This window comes from Neofelis nebulosa, chromosome 3, assembly GCF_028018385.1.
Source record: "Neofelis nebulosa isolate mNeoNeb1 chromosome 3, mNeoNeb1.pri, whole genome shotgun sequence".
NCBI lineage: Eukaryota > Metazoa > Chordata > Mammalia > Carnivora > Felidae > Neofelis > Neofelis nebulosa.
Window position 1 is genome coordinate 175933871 of NC_080784.1, and position 26868 is coordinate 175960738.

At 40.9% G+C, this 26868-nt stretch overlaps 2 protein-coding genes across 6 annotated transcripts in view; one reads left to right on the forward strand and one right to left on the reverse strand.

Moving 5' to 3' along the window:
• C3H4orf19 (chromosome 3 C4orf19 homolog) overlaps positions 1-26868 on the reverse strand; it is an 87242-nt gene that overhangs the window by 47362 nt on the left and 13012 nt on the right. The gene's annotated exons all lie outside the window — the stretch shown is intronic.
• Positions 8525-8888, forward strand: LOC131507705 (small ribosomal subunit protein eS27-like). The gene has a single exon (XM_058722882.1). The coding sequence runs from the start codon at positions 8567-8569 to the stop codon at positions 8819-8821; it is 255 nt and encodes an 84-aa protein (XP_058578865.1). The 5' UTR covers positions 8525-8566; the 3' UTR covers positions 8822-8888.

The window sequence follows — 26868 nt, forward strand, 5'->3', positions numbered from 1 at the left end:
GTTTGTATTTTGTATTTCTTTGAACATGTATCTGTACTTGTGAACCCAAACGCATAGAGATCTGATGACCAACAGTGGAATTCCTCTGATTATCGTGGTCATTAAAAATGTATCATCCACATATCTACAAAGACACAATGTGATCATACTGAATGAACAAAGTGGCACAACCATCTAGCTGATTTGCAGGGAAACATCTGAGGCTGCATTTCTGTCTTCCTCTGCCCATGTGAGAGAACACAGGAAGAGACTAAAGTTCCCTGGTATTTAGACTCTGGCCTGTGACGCATGGTGGTGCTGACCTAAAAGTTAATATTTACCCATCGTAGTTGGTTAAAGTCAGCTTGAGAACTTGGTGGGGGCAGGGGGGGAGAGAAGCCCTACAAAGCCGCTTAGAGATTTGTACTAAGACCAACGTTAATCTTGGTAGTAGAGCCAAGTCAGTCACATCCTCTCTAGTACATGCCAAAGAAGAGCGTGGCTAGGACTACAGACAATACCGACATTAACATGGGGAGCGGGGGGTAGAGGGCTCTGAATTAAAGAGAAAAATGAAGACTGCCCCTTCCAAACCTCCCATTACTTCCTAGCTTTGGTTGGTTAATCACCCAATCTGTCTCTGCCTTGGGTTCTTCATCCATAAACTGCAAATGGTAATACCATTTCATATGGTTGTTAGGGCAATTTTATGTGTTAACACCTGGAGAGTACTGAAAACAGTGCCTTGATATTTACCTTCCCTCAAAATAGATGCAAAGAACATAAAAGATTCACAAGGGCCTTAGATTCATGGCATCCTCTCTCTCTCTCTCTCTTTTTTTTTTAAAGATATGTAACCTGGTCTTAGAATAAAAGAAGACCTAGGAGGAGAGAATGTCTCATGACAAATTTGGTAAAGTCAATCTCAAGAAGTCAAGGAACGTATTGTTCACTGACTATAATAATCCTGTTTGGTAAAATCTCAGATTACTCATGTGCACTGACGTTTTGGATCTGACACTAAAGCTTTCCTTTGGTTGCCAGATGTACTTGGCACCCTGGATTCACTGAACAAACTCTGTGCTAGTTCTGAGCCCAGGAGGGTCCAATGGTTGCTTTAGGGACGTCCTTTCATTCTTTTTGGTTATCCTGGGTCTTTGATAATATTTCACACACAGAGAAGATGCCCAATAAATGTTTGTTGAGTTAAAAATGGAAAAACACATCGGTGTGCCTCTCAGAGTCAACAATTATATAACCATACCTCACAGTCACCCACAATTCTTTCATCGAAAAGTGTAGCCTTATTCTTCTCATTCACATTTTTTTTTGCACTAAAACTTATATAGGCTAACCCCTATTTTAATTGAACCTTAGCCATATCACAGCACAGTGTGTATAACGTGCACTAAAAAATAAAGAAAATTGTCACCCTAGAGAAGTGGTACTCTTAAGTGGTGAGCTATTTTTGCCTAAAAACTCCCAAAGAGCTATGGTAAAAATCAGACATAAAAATAATATAAAATAAACATTTCTCCCCTCCCCTAAAGTGAGATCATAAGGTATATAAGCATTTAGTGTATAAAACGTGCAGAATTTTAAATCATGGATTTTATTTACTTACTTACTATGATAAGAACACAGTATGAGATCTACCCTCTTAGTAAATTTTTAAGAGAATAGCACAGTATTGTTAACTATATAGATCTCTAAAAGTTATTCATCTTGGAAAACTAAAATTTTATACCAGTTCAACAACTCTTGAGGTCCCCCTCACCCCGGCCTTTGGCAGTCACCACTCTACTTCACGATTCTATGAATTTGGCTGTTTTAGATATCTCATGTTAGTGCAACCATGCTACATTTGTCCTTCTGTGATTGGCTTATTTCGCTGAGCATAATGTCCTCCAGGCTCATTCATATGGTCAAATTATGGCAGTCTTTTTTTAAGGCAGAAGAGGATTCAATTGTACGTACAGCTATGTACACTTTGTCTATTCATTCATCAATGAACATTCAGGTTGTTTCTACATCTTGGTGATTATGAATAATGTTGCAAAGAACATGGGGGTGCAGATATCTCTTCGAGATCCAGATTTCAATTCTTTTGGATAAATGCCTAGAAGTGGGATTGCTGGATCATATGGTAGTTCTATTTTTAAGTTTTTGGGGAACATCCATACTGTTTTCCATAGTGGCTACACCATTTTACATTTCCACCAAGTACACAAGATTCCAATTTCTATCATCCTAACACTCGTTATATTTTACTTTTTTTTTAGAACAGTCAGCCTAATAAGCGTGACTGGACATCCTACTGTGGTTTTCATTTGCATTTCCCTGATGATTAGTGGTGTTAAGCATCTTTAAGCATCCATATACCTAGGTGGCCATTTGTATGTTTTTCTGAAGAAATGTCCATTCAAGTCCTTCGCCCGTTTTTGTTTTTGTTTTTTGCTATTGAGTTGTAGGAATTCCTTATATATTTTGGATATTAACTCCTAATCAGATATATGGTTTGCAAATATTTTTTCCATTCTGTCAGTTGACTGTCCACTCAGTTCATTGTTTCCTTTAGTGTGGAGAATCTTTTTTGTCTGATGCAGTCCCATTTGTCTATTTTTGCTTTTGATGCTTGTGCTTTTGGTGTCATATCCAAGAAATCATTGCTAAGACAAATGCTTTCTTCTTGGACTATTACAGTTTCAGGTCTTATGTTTATATCTGTATCTCATTTTGAGTTGATTTTTGTGTATGGTGTAAGATAAGGGTCCAATTTCATTCTTTTCCATATGGATATCCAGTTTTCCCAACACTATTTGCTGAAGAGACTACTCTTTCATCACTGTGTATTCTCAGCTCCCTTGTCAAAGATAAGTTGACCATATTCTATGGACTGAATGTTTGTGTTTGTGACACCCCACATGCATGAATTTATTTATGGGCTTTCTATTCTGTTCCATTAGTCTATTTTTCTGTTTTCATGCCAGTACCACACTAGCTTAATGACTGTAGCTTGGTGATATATTTTGATACCAGGAAGTGTAATGCCTCCAGCTTTGTTTTCCTTTTTCAAGATTGCTCTATTCTGGGCCTTTTGTGGTTCCATACAAATGTTAGAATTGTTTTTCTTTTTCCTATAAAAAATCCCACTGGGATTTTGATAGGGACTGCAATGAATTTATAGATCACTTTAGGTAGTATGAACATTTCAACAATATTAATTATTCTGATCCATGAACATGGGATATCTTTCCATTTATTCATGTCTTAATTTCCTTCATCAATATTTTGTAGTTTTCAGTGTAGAAGTCTTTCACTTCCTTGGTTAAGTTTATTCAGTATTTTATTATTTTGATGCTACTGTAAATGGAATTATTTTCTTAATTTCCTTTTTAGATAGTTTGTTGTTAGCACAGCTGATTTTTATATATTGATTTTGTATCCTGCAACTTTACTGAATTTATTAGTTCTAACAGGTTTTTGTTTGCCTACTTACTTTCTGGTGGAATCTTTAGGCTTCTCTACATATAAGATCCTGTGAATTTTTATAATTGCTTCATAAGTGGTGCTGGGACAACAGGTTATTCAGAAGAAGTTAGATCCTGAATTACATTATATGAGAACAAAAAAAAAAAACTATTGGAGAAAAATATAAGCGACTATTTATCTAATTTAGGAATAGAGGGCCTTTCAGTTACTAAAGGTCTGGAAGAAACATCGAGATTAATATTAAAAGATTAATAGATTACATAAGAAGTAAACATTATTCACCTTAAAAGACACTGTTTATAAAAATGCAAAGACCAAATGAAACAATATTTGACACAGACAATAAAGGGTTACCATCCTTAACTTTAAAAGGATACTTAGTGCAATAGCATATTTATTAAAGACACCAATATAAAACAAACAAAAAACAAAGGACATGATCAATTAACAAAAGACTAAAATAACAGCCAATGAATATGAAAAATCACTCAACTATAGATATAAATAAATGTAAATCAATGGATAACACTTTTGTCTAATAAATTGGCATTTTTATTTTTTTATAAAAGCTAGTGTTAAAGAACCTTTAACATGTCAATAACTTTTGCTCCAAAATTCCAATTATTACAGTCTAACAAAAAAAAAAAAACATAATCAGAGAATCAGAGAGGTGAACAAAAATCTCTGAAAAGGGGTGGTCCACTTAGTTTTTATTTTTAATACTATCAGATATTTTAAACAACTTTAATGCTCAAAAATAAAAGTATCTTTAATTAAATAATGACATATTCAGAAATTAGAGAAAGAAAAAATACCACTAGGTGAAAATAAAGCAGGACTTTATATAAAATGTAACTTCAATTGTTTTTTTAACAATTAATAAATGTGAATATAAAGACATATGTAAATAATCAAGGAGAATATACCCAAATGAAAACAAAAAGCCACTTTAGGATAGATAGGATGAACTCGTAATTTTTGTGCAAATTGACTCATTTTTTTTTTTAACCATGAAATATCTTTATTGTCAGTCTCTATATAAAGATAGCATGTATCATATGATGCTGGTTGAGAATATTCTTCTAAAGCACATTTTGGGAAGAATTAATAAACATGATTTTTAAAATACCTGTCTATCCCACAGATTCAGGAATATCTTGGAATACTGGGAGAGTTGTGCTAAATTCTCCCTCCACATGTCTTTTTTTCAATTCCTTCTTTATTACTCTTTTTGGCTTGTATTTGAAACAGAGTTATTTGACATATACAAAACCATAATTTTATTTTGATCAAAAATTAAAAGAATATGTATGCTTTCTTTCTCCTTAAATGCATTTCTTCTGATATTAACATGCAGTCCCTAATTTCTTTTTGCTGTACTTATTTGCCTTATCTTTGCCTCCCTCTTAGTGTTTATTTTCTTTGTCACATTATTCTAGGTGAACGGCAATTGGCATTACTCCTTTCTGACCCAAGCTAAAAGTCTTGGATTTTTGTTTATTTTTTTTTTAAGTGTTTATTTATTTTGAGACAGAGCATAAGCAAGGGAGGGAGAGGGAGAGAGAAAGAGAGAGAATCTCAAGCAGGATCCGCACTGTCGGCACAGAGCCCGATACAAGGCTCGAGATCAGGAACTGCAAGATCATGACCTGAGCCATAACCAAGAGTTGAATGCTTAACTGACTCAGCCACGCAGGCACTCCAAGTCTCTGCCTTTTAATAGAGAAGTTTAAACCATTTATATTTATACTATACACTGAATCTCTCTTTTGTTATTTTATTTTACCATTTTTTAAATGACTTCTAGTTGTTTCTTTTATTTTCAGACTTCAGACTACTTTTTTTTTTTTTTTAGGTTTATTTATTTATTTTGAGATAGATTGAGTGAGAGAGCAGGGTAGGGGCAGAGAGACAGGGAGAGAGAGGATCCCAAGCAGGCTCTGCACTGTCAGCATGGAGCCTGGTGCAAGGCTCGAACTCACTAACTGCGAGATCGTGACCTGAGCTGAAATCAAGAGTTGGATGCTTAACCGACTGAGTCACCCAGGCGCCCCTGGACTTCAGGCTACTTTTAATTTTTGCTTTGTATTTAATTTTCTCCAGCACACTGCAAAGTAAAAGTTGTGTTTTAAAGATTCTCCTCATGAGATAAAACATTCTTTTTATCCTCTTCTTTAAAAAGAGTTATGCACATAAAGGGGTCCCCAAATGTAATTTTAATGCAAGCTTTCAAGTGCAGCACTAACTGGGTCACTTTTGAGGATAAAGGCAGAACTTATGTGAATTATGCAGGGACAAGGGTCCATCGGAAGCATCTTAGGTAAACAAGAACTGCGATTCACTCTGTCTCTGGGTGATAGGAATAAGGAAGTGCAGGCTTGGGAGTGAATAGAAGATTTCACTTTGGTATATTCTGTATCTAAAGGGACTGACAAGCATTCAAAGGTAGGTGTTTGTTGACAGTTGTATACACTGGCCAAAAGCTTAGGAAAGAACTGTGGGCGTGATGTAAAGATTTCACAGTTATCAAAAACACAGCTAATAAATAGGGCCATGAAACTGAATAAGAAAATAGAGGCAGTAGGTACACAGAGTTAAAGAAAAAACTGATTCCTGAAGAATACCACTTAATGTTTAAAAAAAAGAGCCCCCCAAACTAAAACAAACAAAAAACACACAAGAATTACAAAGGAAAATCACAAATTGCAGTCAGAAGAGTAGGAAAAAAAAGGGGGAGGGGTTTGACTCCATTTCTTGCTGTGTCTTCTCACAAAACTTTCAGGATCCAGTGATTGTGGCCAAGAAACAAACAAAAAAAGGACTGTCCCATTCTGTAATGGATTTGGATGAAACCTGGTAAGAAAATCTGGTATAACTCCAAGAGGAGACATTGGAGAAGAACCCATGTAGGTTTCTAAGAATTGCATGTGTATTTATGCTGTTAACAAGGTTGCTAGCATCTGTCTTTCCATATCAAGCTGAAAACATCACCACTATATGGGCAGTTGGATAAGTCTTATTGGGAAAATGATTTTTTCTCTTTGTTTTTATGCCTCTGTACTAGTAGATTGGTTCAGTAACAAATATGTGAGTTCTTTTGTTTGCAAACGATTAAGGAGAAGTAAGTATAGTAATGGAAGCAGGTAAAGAGCTTTAGGGATTAAGAATTTGCCAGCAGTTTTAAATGACATTCAAGGGTCAAGTAAGAAAAGGACTGTACAGGAATATCTCCAAGACATTGCAGGTTTGGTTCCAGAACACCTCAATAAAGTGAATATTGCAATAAAGTGAGTCAAATGAAGTTTTTAGTTTCTCAGTGCATATAAAAGTTATATTTACCCCTATTATAGCCTACTAAGTGTGCATGCAATAGCATTATGTCTAAAAAACCCATATGCATATCTTAAGAATACTTTATTGCTAAAAAGTGCTAACCATTACCTGACCTTTCAGCAAGTCACAATCACTGATCACAGATCACCATAACAAATACAGTAATAATAAAAAAGTCTGAAATAATGTGAGAATTACCAAAATACGACACAGAGACACGAAGTGAGAAAATGCTGTTGGAAAAATGATGCCAATAGGCTTGCTCGACATAGGGTTGCCACAGCCCCTTAATCTGTAGAAACAAAACAAACAAACAAAACAAAACAAAAACCCCACAGTATCTGCAAAGTGTAATAAAGAGAAGTGCAGTAAAGCAAGGTATGCCTGTAGATGTCTCTTAGATTTAGCACCAAGGAAGTAATTGGTAACTTGGAATAGGGGTTTTCCTGGAATAGTGACTCTGGAAGCTAGATTGTTACAGGTTAACCAGTAGGAGGAGGTGAGGAAGTGGAACGCAAGCGTAACAATCCTTAGAAGCAAACTGGCTGTGAATGAAAGAACTAGGAAGAAGGAAGTAGGATTAAGGGGAGGATTGCTTAAGTCAGGAAAGCTTTCAAGTTATTTGGATATGTTGTAAGAGACAGTGGAAAGAAAGGAGCTGAAGATGAAGGAAAGAGCATAATTAATTAAGGTCTATTAGCAGGCAGGAGGGAAGAGCAAAGAATTAACGAGCCTTAGATAGGAGAAGGGTGAGGAATAAGGTGGACCTTCAGGGGCTCAGTGTCTTCATCTGTGTCTTCCAGTTCTGCAGAGTCTAGACAGAAAAAAGGGAAGATTTCCCAGACTCTCTCGCAGTAGGGTTCCCATACAGACTTAGACCCAGACAATCCTCCGCAAGATGAGAAAGTGGAAGGAAGTGAGGCCGAGATTGTGCCAACGCTACTTCTGCTTTTCCTGTTGGCAAGTCCTTAGTGGACACGCGGATGTTTTTCTCTGACACTGTTCCAGTGTCCAGGTGCTTGGCTGATAGCAAAAGGCAGAACTGTTGCGCAGAACTGGGCACTGTTTTGTTGTTGTTGTTGTTGTTCCTAGGTGGATCCGTTAGGCATGGCATGACCCTGTGGCCACCACCTGTGACAGCTTACTGGCTAATACCAGCTAAGGCAGTGCTCCTGGGACCAAGAGTCCCATTGTCCATTTCCAATCCCCCTCTGTTTTGATTGTGTAAAAGGAAGAAGTTTCCTGGGAGGGTTAGTTCTGTGGTGGTCTTCTTAGTGTTACGAAGCTTGCCAGTCCAGTCCTTCTAGGGATATTTTGAGCATCCGGTTCCTGGTATTAGATTTCATTTTGCTTGAAACAGGTAATGTAATTTCTGTTTTCTGCAAGTGCACTCTGACAGCGAGGGACATGTATTCTTGCTCGAAGAGGGAAGGCAGAGAAGCTGGCTGTAGATATAGATAAATTCGGGTTTTTTTGGTAATCTCCTTGAAGGTAGGAGTTTGTAAGCTGGGGTGTGCAGAGCCGCAAGGGGTTCTTGGATAGGATTCAGGGCATCTGCGAACTTAAATGAGAAAAAAATCCCATCTCCTCTTCACGAACCACTAAAATTAGGCATTTTCTTTTATTCTAATGCAGGCCATCAAACTACAGCATCATCAGCAGTTCCTGTGACTTTGTCTCCAATAGAAATCACAGATGTTTTCACATTACATTAAGAGTCGTAATAAATACCTTTCGGCGGTGACGACCTGCCCACGAGAACATGCCCCTCGTGAAGGACCTCCTGCACCCGTCCCCAGAGGAGGAGAAGAGGAAGCACAAGAAGAAGTGCCTGGTGCAGAGCCCCAACTCCTACTTCATGGACGTGAAGTGCCCGGGGTGCTACAAAATCACCACCGTGTTCAGCCACGCGCAGACGGTGGTGCTGTGTGTGGGCTGCTCCACTGTCCTGTGCCAGCCGACAGGAGGAAAAGCAAGGCTCACAGAAGGATGCTCCTTCAGACGGAAGCAGCACTAAACGCACCCTGAGTCAACATGAGTGGGGAACTATCCCAATAAACAGATTTTGGATTCAAAAAAAAAAAGAGTTGTAATAAATAAAAACATTAAAAACATTTTTTAAAGGGGCGCCTGGGTGGCTCAGTTGGTTGAGCGTCCGACTTCGGCTCATGTCACGATCTCGCAGGTCATGAGTTCGAGCCCCGCCTGGGGCTCTGTGCTGACAGCTCAGAGCCTGGAGCCTGTTTCAGATTATGTGTCTCCCTCTCTTCTCTCTGCCTCTCCCCGGCTCATGCTCTGACCCCCTCTCTCTCAAAAATAAAGACATAAAAAAATTTTTAAAAAGTTGTTGTAGATTTCAAAATATTGTTTATCCTTGTAACTATGGTAGTTATTAGGCTTGCTGTTAGACCTTCCTTTTTAACGCATTTATAAAGGAGCAGGTGTTGCTATATCATAATTTTTTTAAATTGAAAATTACATTTCTGTTGTAATCCTGTGTATTTTATTTTGTGTATTTAAAAATATTATTGTGGGGATACCTGGGTGGCTCAGTAGGTTGAGCGTCTGACTCTTGATCTTGGCTCAAGGTGTGATTCCAGGGTTGCAGAGTCAAGCCCTGTGTCGGTGGCTCTGTGCTGACAGCACGGAGCCTGCTTGGGATTCTCTCTCTCTCTCTCTCTCTCTCTCTGTCTAAATAAATAAATAAACTCTAAAAAAAATTATTCTGAGAAGGGGTTCATAGGGTTCAACAGACTAAAAAAACAGCCCATAGCAAAAAACATGCTAAGAAGCCCGTTCTAACGTCTTCTATTTTAGAAGCAGGGTCTCCAAACTTCAGCACTGTTGGCATTTTAGGATGGATAATTCCTCCATATGGGGAACAGTCTTCTCATCGTAGGATGGTCAGCAACCTTGTCCTGCTGTATGCTAGTAGCTTCTATCCTGACTGCGTGACAGTCAAAAGCATTGTCACTTGGGGGGCAAAAGTGACCCTGGCCAAGAACCGCTAGCGTGAAGTAGTGCTAGGAGTGAGAGGTGGAAGGTGACTGGGTTGGAGATCTGATCAGACAGAGGGTTTAAAACGGAGGCAACAGAGGATGGGAGAGGCACCTGACGAAAGAAATGTGTAAGTGGAGCGATGCTGACAGACCAGGTGAATTCGGCAGCTAAGCCCACAGATGAGAGAAGGAGGTTCTCTACCTGCTCTTTTCTGCTTGACATACCTGATGAACAGGATTCAAAGACAGAGAGTGTAGCATTAACAGTATTTGTGCAGCAGAGGCTACTTAAAAATGAGAGCTACCTACACAATGTCCAAAGAACTGTTTCTCCCATCAGTGCCCCCTACATCAACATGTCAACACAACGGTTGGGATATACACCATGTCCAGACAAAAGGATAATGAGAACGTTCAGAGCCTAAAAATAACTGTTATTGCCCTTTGTTCTGCTACTGTATGTAGAAGAGAATATTCTGGATTTGAATGCATGAAGGGGCTGCTATTCTGAGAAAATCTGAGCCCAGTAGGCATGGATACGAAGGATAGGAAGCACCCTTGATTCGGCAATTTGACCCCTAGATATTTACCCAAGAGAAATGAAAAAAAAATACACACACACACACACACACACACACATATATATATATCTCCACATGAAGACTTGTCCAAGAGTATTGATAGCAGCTTTATTCATAATAGCCCCAAACTGGAAAGGATTCCAATGTCCACCAACAGTAGAATACGCTGGAATACTATAAATGAAATATTACTGAGCAATAAAAAAGAATATGCAGCAGCATGAATGAAACTCAAAAACATGCTGAATAAAAGCCTTACACAAAGGTGGACCTATGGATTGTATGATTCGTTTATTTGGAGTTTTGAACAAAATAGAGTGATTAAAAAAAATCAGAATAGTGTCTGACTTGATGGGGGTGAGGAAGAGGATTAAGGGGAGAAGGAGATTTTCCTGGGGTGATGATAATGTTCTCTCTCCTGATGGGGAGTTGGGGCACACGGTTGCATGCAGCTGCCCAAACTCACCAAATTGTGCACTCAGACTTGTGTATTTCACCGTATGTAAATGATACTAGAGGGACAGGTTGGGAAGCGGGAAAAGAAAAAGAGAACTGTAAGTAAAAATTGAACTCATGGTAATGAAATACATGCTACAATGTTTGAAATGAACTGATGTCTACAATACTCTGAAATAGAGTTTAAAGTGTGCAGTTAAAAAAATGGATTGATGGATAATGAGGTGGTTCAAACAGAAAAGCTAAGTGCAGATTCTAGGCGGTGAGTGTGGTTCGTGCGCGATTCTTCCAGCTTTTCTGCAGCTTGAAAAATTCTCATTCTGAAGGACGTAAAGGTGTGTAGGTAAACCTCTTTTTGCCTTCTGAAGTATTTCATTCATCTTTGGGCAAGGAAAGTAGTTTTTTTTTTCTCTTTTTTTAACGTTTATTTATTTTTGAGACAGAGAGAGACAGAGCGTGAACGGGGGAGGGGCAGAGAGAGAGGGAGACACAGAATCTGAAACAGGCTCCAGGCTCTGAGCTGTCGGCACAGAGCCTGACACGGGGCTCGAACTCACGGACCACGAGATCGTGACCTGAGCCGAAGTCGGACGCTTAACCGACCAAGCCACCCAGGCGCCCCAAGGAAAGTACTTTGAAACAAGCAAAGCATTTCATTTGGTTCTTGCCCTACTTCAACAAATGGATCCTAGAATGTCACAGACATCGGGTCCATCCAGTGACAAGCAGCTTCGATCTCTACTACATGGCCACCAGGGCTCACGAGGGCTGTCCCAGGTGCTGCACTAATCACTTTACACTTGTTCTCTTCATGTAGAGATGCTAAGGGCACCCTTGACTGCTTAACAAAAAGCTCTGGGCTGAGTCACATCCTCAGAAGCTGCAGACAGCCTTGGACTAGAACGAGCAGATGTCTGAGAGGAGGATAACATCTGTGACGGCAGGTATTTTTAGGAGAATGTATTATTTAAATATGTTACGAAGCCATGGCACGGTGTGTGTGTGTATGTTTGGGTATAGTGAGCTCAAGTGGGAGAAGATGCACAGTGTAAGTCATAAAAAGGAACAGTAGCTTTAATCCAATTTCGACAGAGAAACAAACCTTCTTCCTTTTCGTTTTTTTTCTTAAGCTCATTCCCGATGTCATAGGATATCATCACCTGGCAAAGCGGTGTGACAAAAGCCGCCTGGATTGGACGCCCCCAGCTCTTCTGTGCCTTTCCTTTCTCAATAAACCTTTGACAAAGGTCGTGTTTCTGGTTGTTTGGTCTAAGTGTTTCTCGCTCAGTAGAGTGATTCAACGTCTCTGAGTGTCACTAAATAAGGGGTTTCAGTGAAGCTTTTTGGAATCTACTTCCCTAAAGGCTGCTTGGTGGCGGGCCTGGGATTGTTTTGGTTTTGTGTGAAACTGGTAAATAAACAATGTAATTACCAGGCTGCCTAGTCCTCGTGACTCCTGATACCTGCAGAGCCACCCATGTGAGGAGAGGGCAGGGCTGTTAACTTCAACTAAGACTGACGAAAGGCCAAGGCACTAACGTGGCAGAAGCTGGATTTGAACTAACGAGACCTTAGGAGCCCTGGAGCAGTTGTGATAGCACTAAAAAGAATCTATGAAACTGGTATGTATTAGGAACAAAACAATAAACCAGCCTTGAACCAAGACAGGCCAATCTCTGATCTCCTTTATTCTGAGACATGGTTAGAGGCCATATTCAAACCTGATCCATGAAACGGTGCCCATGAACACTGGCCACGTGTAGGGGGAACACATCAGAATTGGACTAGAGAGAGCGACCCCATGCCGAACCACTTCAGGTAGATCTGTTCCATTCATTTCATTTTCGTGGACCCTCCAGTGCTGTCATTACGGAGAGAGGCACGGTTCTTTGTAAAGCCAGGCCAAACAATCTATTTTTTTTTTTAATTTTTTTAATGTTTATGTATTTTTGACAGAGAGAGAGAGAGAGAGAGAGAGAGAGAGAGATACAGAGCATGAGCGGGGGAGGGGCAGAGAGAGAGGGAGACACAGAATCCGAAGCAGGCTCCAGGCTCAGAGCTGTCAGCACAGAGCCCTACGCGGGGCTCAAACTCACAGACTGCGAGATCATGACCTGAGCCGGAGTTGGACGCTCAACGGACTGAGCCACCCAGGCGCCCCAACCAAACAATCTATTCTTGACTGAAGTGTAAACCAAGCATTTTCTGCCCGTCTTGTTGGACTAATACAGAAGCATTTCAGAAAACAACTCAATTAGTGATATCCAGGTTCCAAAAAGCAGCGGATAGACTTTGAGACTTAAGAGGACTGAGGAGGAAAAGAAATTTTGGCTCATTCCCTAACACAAATTGTATATAATCAGCAAATAAGCAGGGAGTTTTCATTGGTTTACAATTCATTTGGGACTTAATTCCAATAAAGATGATGTGATGACATTTAAAAGCGTGGATGAAGCTAGATACACAGGAAAACTGAAGGTGACTTTGGTGGAGAATATAAAATATAAGATAGTATACGAAATAATAAAATATTCACTTCTCAGGTGGCTTTTATGAGTTGCTGATTCAATACATCTGTACAGTTTTGACCATCTATACTAGTGACTTTTTTTGTCTTACTTTTACATGCACAGTGTTCTGTTTAAAAACAAAAATTTTTTTAATATTTATTTTTGAGAAAGAGAGTGAGCGTGAGCGCATGGGTGGGGGAGGGGCAGAGAGAGGGAGGCACAAAATCCCAAGCAGGCTCCAGGCTCCTAGCTGTCAGCACAGAGCCCGACATGGGGCTTGAACTCACAAACCGTGATGTCGTGACCTGAGTTGCAGCTGGACATTTAATCAACTGAGCTGCCCAGGTGCCCCTGTTTTTTTGTTTCTTAAAAACAGAACCATCTTTTGGCACCAACTTCTCGGCCATTCTCCCAGGAGAAGAAACAAGAACGTTGAATGACTCACCATCTGAGCAGAGAGGGAGCATCTCCCAAACTGCTTGCATACTCCTCCCCCCCCGCACCCCCCCCCCCCCCCCAAAAGACCTGCCCTCACAGATGCCTGACCACGGGCTGCAGGCACAGTCCAGCTGAGCAGGACACTGCTCACCCGCCCTGGTGTGCTCTGTGCCTTCAAGGTGAAATGCTGGTCTCACCGGGTTAGAAGAAAAATCCAGAAACTCTCTTCTCCGCTAACATCTCTGTCTTTGGTATCTGGGTATGGGGTTGATCAGAGGAATGCTGAATGTTGCATTTTTGCTTATTTTGGTTTTTTTTTTTTTTTTTTTTTTATAGGGTTACTAATAAGTCTGAGTAACAAAAATCTTGCCACTGCGTGTACTGGGAGAGAGCTGATGACGGAAACATTTCAGGATGACTCTTCATGACACAGGAACACCAGACCTTGGATGTGGTGTAGGGGTGGATGCTCAATGGTGGTTCGAGCTCTAGAAGAGAACTTTAAGCCTCTGGGGTTGTTGTGGGCCAATTCGTATGTGGGCAATTTGTATGTTACATCTATAACCCTCAGTGCCGCAGAATGCAACTGTATTGGGAAAACAGACCTTTAGGGAGGTGATTAAGGTAAAATGAGATGTTTAGGGTGGGCCTTAATCCAATCAGACTGGTGTCCTTATTAGAAGAGACTGGGACACAGGCAAGCCGACTGAGGGATGAGCCTGTGCAGAGGCAGCAACAGGCTGCCGCAGAGGCATCAGGAGGAGCAAAGCTGCCCACAACCTGATCTCTGACTTCCAGCCTCCAGAACCCTGAGAAAAAAATCTGTCACTTAAATCACTCAGTCTGTGATGTTTTATTCTGGCAGCCCTAGAAGTCTAATACAGGGGTTTCAAAAAAAAAAAAAAAAAAAACGTGAAGAATATTTGGAATTGTTCAAAGTAAAAGCCCACGTAGGCTAACTCAATTGTCTGAACTACATTCCTAGGAAGTTTAGTAACTGAACAGGGGGATTCTGAGCTCAGATGAATGTGGGACATGCTGGCTTAGTTGCAGAACTCTGCAGAACTGTTGCAGAACTTCTCAGAGCCTTTCATGTGCTGATTTACACATTGGTAGGATTCATTCGATCTGTGTGTCATCCTTGACACCTGTCTTTCCCCCACATTTGATTTCCAATCCATCGCCAATTCCCGATGACTGTATCTTGAACAGAAATATTTCTTGAACTAGTTCACTTCTCTCTACTGAACTGCCACTGAAGCCTGGACCAAACTTCCCAGGTCTCTTGCTCAGTCCACTGTAAAGCCTTCCTGACTGGTCTGCCCACACTTGGAGGGTACTCTCCCACGTGTTCTCCACAAATGCCACCAGAGTAGTCCATGCCAAGCACAGGCTGGATCATGCCAGCTCCCTGATTTTAAAGATGTTTGGGTAGCTTCCCATTGTTCCTAAGATGAGAGAGGACTAAATTCCTACTCATATCTTCAAGCTTCTCTTGAACCATCTTCCTTTCTGGGTTCCATATTCACAGCTCTTCTTTTAGACCCGCATTATTTTGCTCCTGCTGTACCTTCTTCCTGGCCAACTCCCCTTATCTTCCTCCAGAAGCTTCTTTCACTTCCCTCCTTTATTGGATCAAATCTCTCTACTACTGAGTTACACTGCACTTGTCACTATTGAAAGTTTACATTTGTGTGATTACTTGGTTAATACCTGAATCTCCCTCTTCTAAACTACAAACTCTGAATTTGTGGAACATCCTTTGTGAAATATCCAGTTAGTTTATTGATCAAGGTTTGGGAAGTACATATCTGAAATTCTGTGGCAGGAACTTTTATGCAGAAAGTGAGCAGGGTTACAGACAGAAGTCTTGGGTCCTTAGAAACATGTAGTTATTTGCTGAAATTTATCATCCTTTGAAATAAACCATTGGAGAAGCTGAATATAGAGAGGATATGACATTGGGGCTAAGTTCTGGAGATACACATAAGTGTGTAACTTTTTAAAATTTTGTAACAAAAGATTTGTATTTAGAACACACACATATCAGGGCACCTGGGTGGTTCAGTCGGTTAAGTGTCCCACTTCGGCTCAGGTCGCGATCTCACGGTTCATGAGTTCGAGCCCCGTGTCGGGTTCTGTGCTGACAGCTCAGAGCCTGGAGCCTGCTTTGGATTCTGTGTCTCCCTCTCTCTCTGCCCCTCCCCCACTTGTGCTCTCTCTCTCTCTCTCTCTCTGCCCCTCCCCCATTTGTGCTCTGTCTCTCTCTGCCTCTCAAAAATAAATAAACGTTAAAAAAAAGTTTTTTTTAAAAAAACAACATACGCATATCATCTAACGAACCAAACATTTGTACCTAGAGCTCTTGCATTCAATAAGATGACGAACTCAGTAAAAAATGGGCAAATATGAACTGACTCATCCCAATACATGTAGAACAGCCATGAACAGAAACCATCCCAGGGGCACGTGATGCCAACGAAGGACCGAACTCATGCCTCGGCCTAAATGGCCTTTGAAGCGACACAAACAGCCCAACAGGAGGGGCGTGTCATAATTACTCCTTGTGGAGAAAACAGGCCAGAAGATCTGTCAGCTTACTACCCCTTAACGACTGGATTTCTCACAACTGTGTGCAGGTGTAGCCCACAGGGAAGTTTCACGATATCGGAAAATTCACGTACATCCACTAGGTGCGGAGCTTTTTGTTCTTAAACTTTTGATTTTGAAATGTTTCAAATCTGTAGAAGGCCTGGAAGACTGCTACAAATGAACAGCCACCTCACCACCTTTCAGCAGCCTGCCTCGTGTTTTGGTTTCGCTCTAAACAAGCTGCTTTTGCTTTCCTGTGGACAGGGTGATCCTGACCGTGCCTCCAGAAAGATAGGAAGGACTGCATGATTGGATCACAAATGCCCACAGTGCAGGAACGCCCCCCCCCCCACCCCAGGCCCACTGGCAGATAATTCATCAAGAAATATTTAGGGCTTGACCTTAAATAAAGTGCTATGAGAGATAAAAAGACATTTATGGGATATAACTTTAAGAAAAAAATTTATAACCATTTGAGAAAATAAAGCACTTTCCTGTAAAAGAATAACCAGCAATAAAAATATTAGATAAGCCTTGAGTGAGGGGGACATAGAAAGTGCTGACAGAGTTAGGATAAGATTGTTTCTAGTTATGTTTCTTCGTGGAAATGGATTCCCTATGGAAAGCAGCACATCTTACGATCAGTTAATTTCCTCATACTAAAAGACCAACTCAGGATAGTAATTTCATAAGGTAAATTACAAATAAGTATTACAAATACTTATTTGTTCTGTTCTACTGTGAACAAATAGAAGTGTAAGAGGGCTGATGCCTTATCTGAACAATATTTACAATTATTTTAGGTCTTTACTGGAAGGACGATTCAAAGCTAGGGGAAGTTATTTGTTCCACGAAGGGCTAACCTTAGTTTGGTGGACTTAAGGCAAATAATTAACCCATTCTTCCCTCCTGACAAAGAATGGGCTACTATATTCCCCTGATGTATTAGGTCAGCCCCATGCCAAGAGCCTGCTGTGGGGACGGCGTAATTCCCAGTGTCTCCTAGGCCTGGAGATCTCAGCAGTATTTCCCTAAGAGCCCATTATTTCCAGAGGTCTGCATCTAGGGCTTAGAGAAATCAGAAGCAAGTAAATACGGAGTAAGATCACAACCTGGTACAAATGTTAATAATATACAAAGAAAAACACTGTATGAATGGTGGGGTGGGGTGGGGGAGCTCTCTAATGGCTGTGCAAAGTTAGCGGGGTGTGTTTTTAAATTAATACAGACGGTCACTGCATTTGGGCACCGTGTAACGTAGACTGGAAATTCGCCTTCAGAGGATAGGGTTTTCAGGTTCAAGTGATCATTTTCGAGAAGGTTCTGTCAAAACGTCGTTCATGTAAGTACATGGTATGAGAACTGGGACCTCTAAAACCTAAGTTCTAGATTACATTTTCCAACCTGGAAAGGACTCAGGAAGGAATATTGCTCTCAGAGTCACAAGGTTACCTGTTTTCTTTAATTTATGCTTTCACCTCCTTCTTTTCTGAGTTTTTCCTCAGTGTGTATATATCCGTTTTACAATCCGGAGATAAACAAAACTATTTCTTAAACAAAGACCAAAGTTGAAGCTTCTCACTTTTAAACTGCTTCTGTGGGCTAGAAAGATTATCAAAAGCTACTGGCAAGTCAAAGCCCATGGATTGCTGTACACATCTCTGATGGGGGTACTTAACACATGTCCACTACCTGTACTCTAAAAACTTTTAAACGTCCAAGCTTACTGAAATGACTTAGAAATCTGTTACTTTATTACCCTTTAACCGTTGTGTTGAGATATAATTCACATACCTTACCATTCTCCTACTTGTTGTGTACAATTCAATCATTTTTAGTATATTCACAGACCTGTACAGCCATCGCGGCAATTGATTTCAGGACATTCTGTACCCTTTGGTCATGAACTCCCAATCCACTATTTTCCTCAACCCGAGGCAATCACTAATCCACTTTTGTTTATTCTGGACCTTTCACATAAATGGAATTGTATAATATGTGGCCTTTTCTGTCTGGCTTCCTTCACTTCCCTCGATATTTTCAAGGTTCATCCATCTGTAGCATGTATCAGTTCTTCATTCCTTTAGTCTGCTAAATGGATGTCTCCCATTTTATTTGCCCATTCATCAGTCAATGGACATTTGGGTTGTTTCTACTTCTCAGCTATTATGAATAATGCTGCTATGAGCATTCATGTTCAAGTTTTTGCGTGGACTTAGGTTTTCATTTTTCTTGGGTATATGCCTAGGAATGGAATTTCTGGGTAATACAGTTAATTCTATGTTCCTTAAAAGAGGAAGTGCCAGACTGTTTTCCAAACTGGATGCGTCATTTCACATTCCCACCAGCAGTATATGAAGGTTCTCATTTGTCTGTATCCTTGCAAACACCTGTTATTGCCCATCTTCTTGATTATGTAGCCATTCTCACCAGTGGCGATTATAAAGCGGTACACTTCATTATTTTTGACACGTGCTTTTAAGAATTGTTTTCTGATTACAGAAGTCATACAAGCTAACAGTCACAATTTCTTCATGTGCACGCGATGATTTGATTCCCAGCTTCTAGGCCAAAAATAATACCACTTACGTGTTGGCACAATTATGATCCTCATTTTACAAAGAGATGGGAGGCTCAGGGATGTTAAGAAGTTCTAAAGCTGGGATTGCACCCAGGTGCTTTTCACCACAGCGTTAGCCTGTTTTCATGGCTGCTATGTGCATACATAAACACATGGAGATCAAATGGGATAATGAAGTGAACTTTACGAATTTACAGCATCTAGTACTGGAGAGTAAGATGTTGATGGGACATGGCTTTTGGATTACAGAAACAGGCAACATGTTTGTTATCTGTTGAGAGATTAAGGAACAGAGCAGGGATTTCTGTGACCACAGAGAAATTTAAAGAAGACCTGAGATTAAGGAGTATCGCATTAGTTAGGATAAACTATGGTCTCTTATCATCCCATCTGGAGAATGAGGACATTAATCATCCTACGGTTACGGTGATAAATGGCACCAAAACATGTGCTAAATGTGTTCACCTTTGGTCTGTGCACTTGAGAGAATGAGGCCGGTTTCTCTTGAATCACTGTATTATCTGAACGCAGCAGGATAACCTTATTTTGGTTTTGTGATTATTTTCCACCTTACACAAAACAGCTCCTTTCTTTTACTCTTTGGAGTTGAGGAAAATTATTTTGCTACAATTAAAGTTGTTTTGAGTTTTGGCCACAATCGCAAGCAATTCTAGAAATTAAAATTCCTCATGCTCTAGTTAAACATTACTAAAGTTCCCGCTCACTACAACCCCTTTTCTGGAAATTTATTCTGCAGCACTACACATATAATTATTATGTCTTTATCTAGACTCTTTCCAGTTTCCAAATTTGCATATGTGACTCAAACAGAAGATTTTTAAAAAAAAAAAATTTTTTTTAACGTTTTATTTATTTTTGAGACAGGGAGAGACAGAGCATGAACAGGGGAGGGTCAGAGAGAGGGAGACACAGAATCTGAAACAGGCTCCAGGCTCTGAGCTGTCAGCACAGAGCCCGACGCGGGGCTCGAACTCACGGACCGCAAGATCATGACCTGAGCCGAAGTCGGCCGCTTAACCGACTGAGCCACCCAGGCGCCCCTCAAACAGAAGATTTTAAGGGAACTGATCTTCTAAAAAACTAACGCGTAAACACTGCTAAAGGTGGCATATTTTTATACATAATTTCCTGAAGAGAACTAGACAAAAGTTCCTCCAACTTCAAGAATCTTAGCACAAGAAACACGCTGGTTTGGGGTGGGGCAGAGTTAATTCAGGAATAAGAACTATAGACTAGAACTTTTTTTATTTTAAAGATGTATATTTTGAGCAAAGGATACTCGTTGTCCCAATCTTTGGCTTGTACTTGGCAGTCTGTGTTTAGAGGGTTTATCCTCCCAGGGGGTGAGGGGGTGGGGCTATGGGTGGGGTGGATGCAGATAAGATAGCAATTCCAGTTTTATCACTCTTATGAATTTTGTGCTAGGGTTGAAGTGCTCAGCAGGAGGGAAAAAAAGGAGCATTGTTTCTATGGACTGTATAAAGGAGAGGGAAGGAGGAAATGTTAGAAGGATGATTTCTCAATTTTTATTTCTTAAAAGGTGCCCTTGAGGCTGCATTTCCTCTAAACCCAGCATTTGGTGTCCACTTTGAGTGAAATGCATCCTTTTTGGAAAGAAGGATTTTTCCTGAATCAGCAGAAGGTCAAGCAGGAGAGCTGGGAGAATGGATTCCACTGATGGATCTTCAATAAGTGACAGTATTGATTTTTGAAATCATTAAACTTTGGTATTTTGATCCGTCGACAAAAGTGAAGTGAATTCTCTTATAAGGAAATGAAAAACTACAAGATGATTGTCAACTAATTTCTCGGTTTCCAGGGGTCATTTGACCTTTACAGTTATATCAGTAAGGCTACTGCATAAAAATCAGGGACATCTCACCTAATGTGGAAGCAGCCGCTCTGAAGGGTGGTGGCTAACACTGAGGAAAGAGCTGGTGAACTTGACGGAGTCACCTTGAACAACTTGCTTAACCGCTCTGAGCCACCCCTTTAAGTTAGATGCCGTAAATCACTTTGAGTGCCGGGCACATAGGAGGCGCTCGATAAATGTTAGCTATTGGTGCTCACCTGACAAAGAGATTTTTTTTTTTTTCAATTTATGAAATTTATTGTCAAAGTGGTTTCCATACAACACCCAGTGCTCATCCCAAAAGGTGCCCTCCTCAATACCCATCACCCACCCTACCCTCCCTCCCACCCCCCATCAACCCTCAGTTTGGTCTCAGTTTTTAACAGTCTCTTATGCTTTGGCTCTCTCCCACTCTAACCTCTTTTTTTTTTTTTTTTTCCTTCCCCTCCCCCATGGGTTTCTGTTAAGTTTCTCAGGATCCACATAAAAGTGAAACATATGGTATCTGTCTTTCTCTGTATGGCTTATTTCACTTAGCATCACACTCTCCAGTTCCATCCACGTTGCTACAAAGGGCCATATTTCATTTTTTCTCATTGCCACGTAGTACTCCATTGTGTATATAAACCAGTTTCTTTATCCATTCATCAGTTGATGGACATTTAGGCTCTTTCCATAATTTGGCTATTGTTGAGAGTGCTGCTACAAACATTGGGGTACAAGGGCCCCTATGCATCAGTACTCCTGTATCCCTTGGATAAATTCCTAGCAGTGCTATTGCTGGGTCATAGGGTAGGTCTATTTTTAATTTTCTGAGGAACCTCCACACTGCTTTCCAGAGCGGCTGCACCAATTTGCATTTCCACCAATAGTGCAAGAGGGTTCCCGTTTCTCCACATCCTCTCCAGCATCTATAGTCTCCTGATTTGTTCATTTTGGCCACTCTGACTGGCGTGAGGTGATATCTGAGTGTGGTTTTTATTTGTATTTCCCTGATAAGGAGCGACACTGAGCATCTTTATATGTGTCTGTTGGCCATCCGGATGTCTTCTTTAGAGAAGTGTCTATTCATATTTTCTGCCCATTTCTTCACTGGGTTATTTGTTTTTCGGGTGTGGAGTTTGGTGAGCTCTTTATAGATTTTGGATACTAGCCCTTCTGACAAAGAGATTTTTAACTATTATCAACACGATATGGGACTTTACCCCTCCACTCATCCTAAGACACATATCATGCCATCTATATTTTATTTGGCCTCCGCATTCACAGATTGGGTTTTTGAGTGCCTACTGTTGTCAGGTAGTGGGCTTTGAGGAGCAAAAGATGCCTGACCCACAGTCCTTGCACTTGATGGGAAGGAAAACAAGGTGATGTCATCAGCTGAGAGTAACAGGAGGGAGGGAGAGAAAGAGAGCCAATTGGCGGGGGGTTGGCTGTGAGGCAGCGGTGAACGCGGTTTCTGATGGGTTAAGTTTAAAGGGCTCTGGGGATCTGCTAGTGGACCTTCCCTGCAGGCAGCTGTTATCAGGGGGTCTGTAGCTGTGTGGGGAGGGCGGGGCTGCAGATAGGGCATTCGGTGCCATGTGCCTTCTGAGCCATGAGCGGTGCACACACTTTGATGCTGCCAGAGGTCGGTCAGGGAGCCAGAAGACGGCGATGAGGAAGGAGCCCAGGGGCACACCAATGCTTGGGGTGGAGGTGGCAACAGAGACGCTGGGGAATTTCCTAGGGCCCCAGCTAACACGACGTGGGGCTATCTAGGTTTTTTAAATTAATATAACATAGCTAAAAAGGTAGCTTTCTCTTGAGTTATCTACAAATCTTCTATTTACTGTTCTCTAAATCCGGTCAATCCTTTTAAGAGCAGTTTTTTCAACTTGGTAATCAAAGGAAAGGACAGTTTAAATGTCTTACTTACAAATGTAACATATTTGATTTTTAAAAAGTGTCCCATTGACCAATAAACAAACCCTTTTGCGGTACTTAGGTCATTTTATAAAATGAGTAAACTCGTAAATAACATAAATCTTCAGTTGCCTTAAACATTTCAATCCAGTAGAAAACAAAGCAAATCTGAAAAGTTTCAACTTAAAGATCCCACGTCTAAATCAATCAGCTAATGACATGACACAGTTTAAAGTGGAATCACGAGATTTAACATGCTAATTAACGAAGTCCTCTTACACGTGTGAATACTGTATGTAGTCAGAACATTGAACACAAACTCTTCTACAAACTTACCTAAAAATATAAATACTTGCGAGTTGTATTTAGTTCATCATATCTATGCTTGATTCTAAACCTTCCCAGGGTTAAAACAATATCTCATAAGAAAATAATTTGCTTTAACATGGAATCTGTACCTTACAAAGGGCTCTCAGTTTTCTCCGCTCTGTCCCCAAGATTCAAATTACAAGTTACCTAACTCTTAAGCCCTCTGATTCTTCTGCCTCCCACACAATCTGCCATTGACCCAAACTGATGAATCCAGGCACCACTTGACAGTACTCTGAATTCTTTGTACACCCTTCCCTGCTGACAGGGTCAGAGTTCCTAGGTATGTATAGGACCTGTGATTGGATCCTGCATCATCAAATCCCAGGGTCACGCTTGATAGTAGATGGCAGGCAGGGACGAGTCATGGAGTAGATGAGAAACCAGGAGTAAGAAGTATAATAGTATAAGGGAAGGCAAAGGAAGGAGAGAATTTCAAAAGGGAAGTCATCATCAATGTCAGTTTAAAATGCCACAGGGAAGTTTATAAGCTAAGGGGATGAAATACGACCGTTAGTCTTAATGGTCATAAATCTAAGATTTAAATTTTATCAGTGAAATTTTCATTACACAAAGTGGATAGAAAATAACTATAAATTAAGAGTGAACTAGGAAGTGAGAAACTGGGAACTGCATTTAAAGGCAGCAACGAGTCAAGAATTCTTTAAGACTTAAATTTCACTTAATATTTTAATAAAGGAAACTGAGGCCAGGGGGTGGGTGACCAAAAAGGAGAGGAATGAGGCTCAAAGGAAGAGAGGTCTGTTCTGTGTTTTATTTTAATTAAAAAAGAAAAAAGAAAAAAAAAAAAAGGTTTGATGGAGCACCTGGGTGGCTTAGTTGGTAAAGTGTCCGACTTAGGCTCAGGTCATGATCTCACAGCTCATGAGTTCAAGCCCTGCATTGGGCTCTCTGCTGTCAGCACAGAGCCTGCTTCACATCTCTCTCTCTTTGCCCCCCGCCCCCCCCCCCCCCGGGTCTTGCGTCTCTCAAAAATAAATAAACATTAAAAACAAAGTTTGTTCACTGAAGAGAGAGTTGATTCCTTTTTTGAGGAAGGAGGGGTACCGACAGCTTGAAGATTTGGGATAGAGGCAACATTACTACCTGGTGAGCAGTGTCTCAGAGGATCCTGGCTAAAAGTGAAGGAGTCCATGTGAAAGGCTGACCTTGAACAGGAAAAGGAACACCTTATCCTCTGAGAATGGAGGGAATGAGGAAAGAATTGATAGGGAGATAGATAGCTGTGCGGCCTGGGCGGGGCAGGAAGCTGGGCAGTTGGGCTGAACTGCCCGAATCTGGCCCCCATGGCCCCAGCCTGGCAGGGACACAGGCAGCACACAGTTTCTGGGAACAGACTGAATCCGGGCTGGGATGCTGACAGCTCCAGAAGTGGCCCAACGGGAGCCATCAGAGCTTCCGGGTAAGGGAACAGTTCATATTAATCACAGATCAGAGACAAAACCCCAGAGGTTTCTGTGTTAAAGAAAATGAGACCAGAGGTTAAGACGTGCTCAAGAGTAGTCACCAGCGTCTCTTAAACTAGAAACTGGGTTTCTTGGCTCCCAGAATCACGCTCTCCCTGTCTCAGCACGTCACTTTCTCTGAGAAACCTTCCCTGACCCCTCTCCCCTCCTGCCTAAATCAGATCCCCACAAAGCCTGCTATCCATCCTTTTCACCCTTCCTTTGCTGCACCACAGGCTGAAATTCAAGAGTTATTTATGTGATTATTTCATGTTCCTCTTTCCCAGCTGATATCACAAGCGTCATGAAGACAGGGACTCTATTGTTCACCTCTGTATCCTGGTCAGCACACAGCTTAACGGCTAGCATGTAGTTAGCGCTCAATAAATATGATGAATGAATTTATATTCCAAGTGTATGGTGTGGGAGCATGGGATTCGAGAACTCCATTTGCCCATTAAAGCCATACATTTGTGAAAAATGCACACTGTGGGGGTCCCAGGAAGGCTGACTTACACTTTCTCTGTAGGTCTGGCGTCTGGGTAATGCTCAATACATATCTGATGAGTGATTAAGAATTTTTGCACTATTGGAATTTTAATTCCCTTAAGGAAACAAGCAAAACATAGCTGCCTCCAAGCCACTCAAAAATAATTTAAAGATATTACCTGAACATGAAAAAACTTGTTTAAGAATAAACAAATTCAAAATTTCCAAACAATGTCACTCAGAATAAACATTAGAGTTCATCAGTACTTTGTTACAACCTAACTTCTAATAAAAATACTGATCATATGATAAGGCAGCTCCTGGGATAATATAGAACTAGAAAACCCAGGTTTAATTTTTGAAGTTTCACACTTTTGAAGTGTCTCAGAGACATCTTTTTAGATCCCACCCTGATACTAAATGAATTTACCAAATTTTAGTGCAGAAATTCATGCATTTGCAAACATTTAAAAACAGAAAGTATCACCAATGAATTGTCTGCCACCCTTCTCACGGAAGGAAATTTGCGAACACACGCATGAAGGTTAGTACCATATGGTAGGCAAATATTTTTCCATGTCCCACCCAAAGCAAACAAATGAAAAGAGAAACTTAAAGGACAATTATAAAATATCTCCAAATTTAAAGACACAGCATCCTTTTCTAGATTAACAACAGGGGGCAAAAACTGATTTGGAAGAGATTAAAACTGTATATAAACATGGGTGAGTGTATAGAGTCTAAAAAAATCAAACATGGTAATTAAAAAATGGAAATGTTTAAGATATGGAAAAAGCTGAGGTAAAATAAATTAATAAAACACTGGAAACAAGCTCACCAAATTTTTCTAATGGGAGCAAAACAGCTTCCGAAAGACAGTGGCTCATTTAGGTGATGAACGCCAGATGCCAAGTGTAGTTCATTATAGACAAAAGTATTCTGATTAGCTTCAGGGGAGAAGGAGAAAAGAATCAGGCACCAAATGGGGGAAAGCCAAACACAGCCCTCAACAGACCGCTGCGTGTGGCTCCCCAGTTGCCTCTGGGTAACTCCTGGTCTAAGGACAAAGTAGTTCTCTATCCCGCTTCTGGTCAGTGAATCCAAGCACCCGATTCTATGGGTCACCACCACGCATTGTGGACAATCTGCACTCAAGTCAGGCCAGGGTCAGCTGATTTCTGTAAGGTAAGAGACAGTCCCTGAAACCCACTCTGTGAAAAGGGTCTATGACAGCCTTAGGAAGGGAGAGTTCAGAAGCCAGCTGTGGGAAATCACTGACATTATCAACTAATTGAAGGAATCCTTGAATAGGGATTTCTCCTTTGGAAAGTTCAGGATACTGGAGTATTGTCACAGGGGAGAAATGTACTCAGTGACACCCCCCCCTGCCCCCCCCCCCAATCCAAAGTCCATTTTCCCAGCATAACCAATTAGGCAACGTAGCCGAATGTCCCTAACTTTTTCTCACTGTGTGTGTGTGAGAGAGAGAGACAGTGGGGGAGCAGAGATAGGGGGTTTGAGGGTGTCCTCCTCCCCAAATTTTAGTCTTGCTTCTTAGATCTGAACTCTAAAGTCTATCCATTGCTTCAGTGAGTGTTTTACAGAGTGTTGAGCACAGCCCTGGACACTGACTGAGTCAAAGCACATCACTCACTGGCAGGCAAAGATTTATTTACTTGACAGTCCAATAAAAGCCAAGGTATTCACAGATAACAGCGAGTGCTAGAGAAGACGTCGCTTGCTGTAGTAGAACGAATTCTAGACTAAGAGTTAGCATATCCCTGGATTCCAGTCCTGGCCCTATT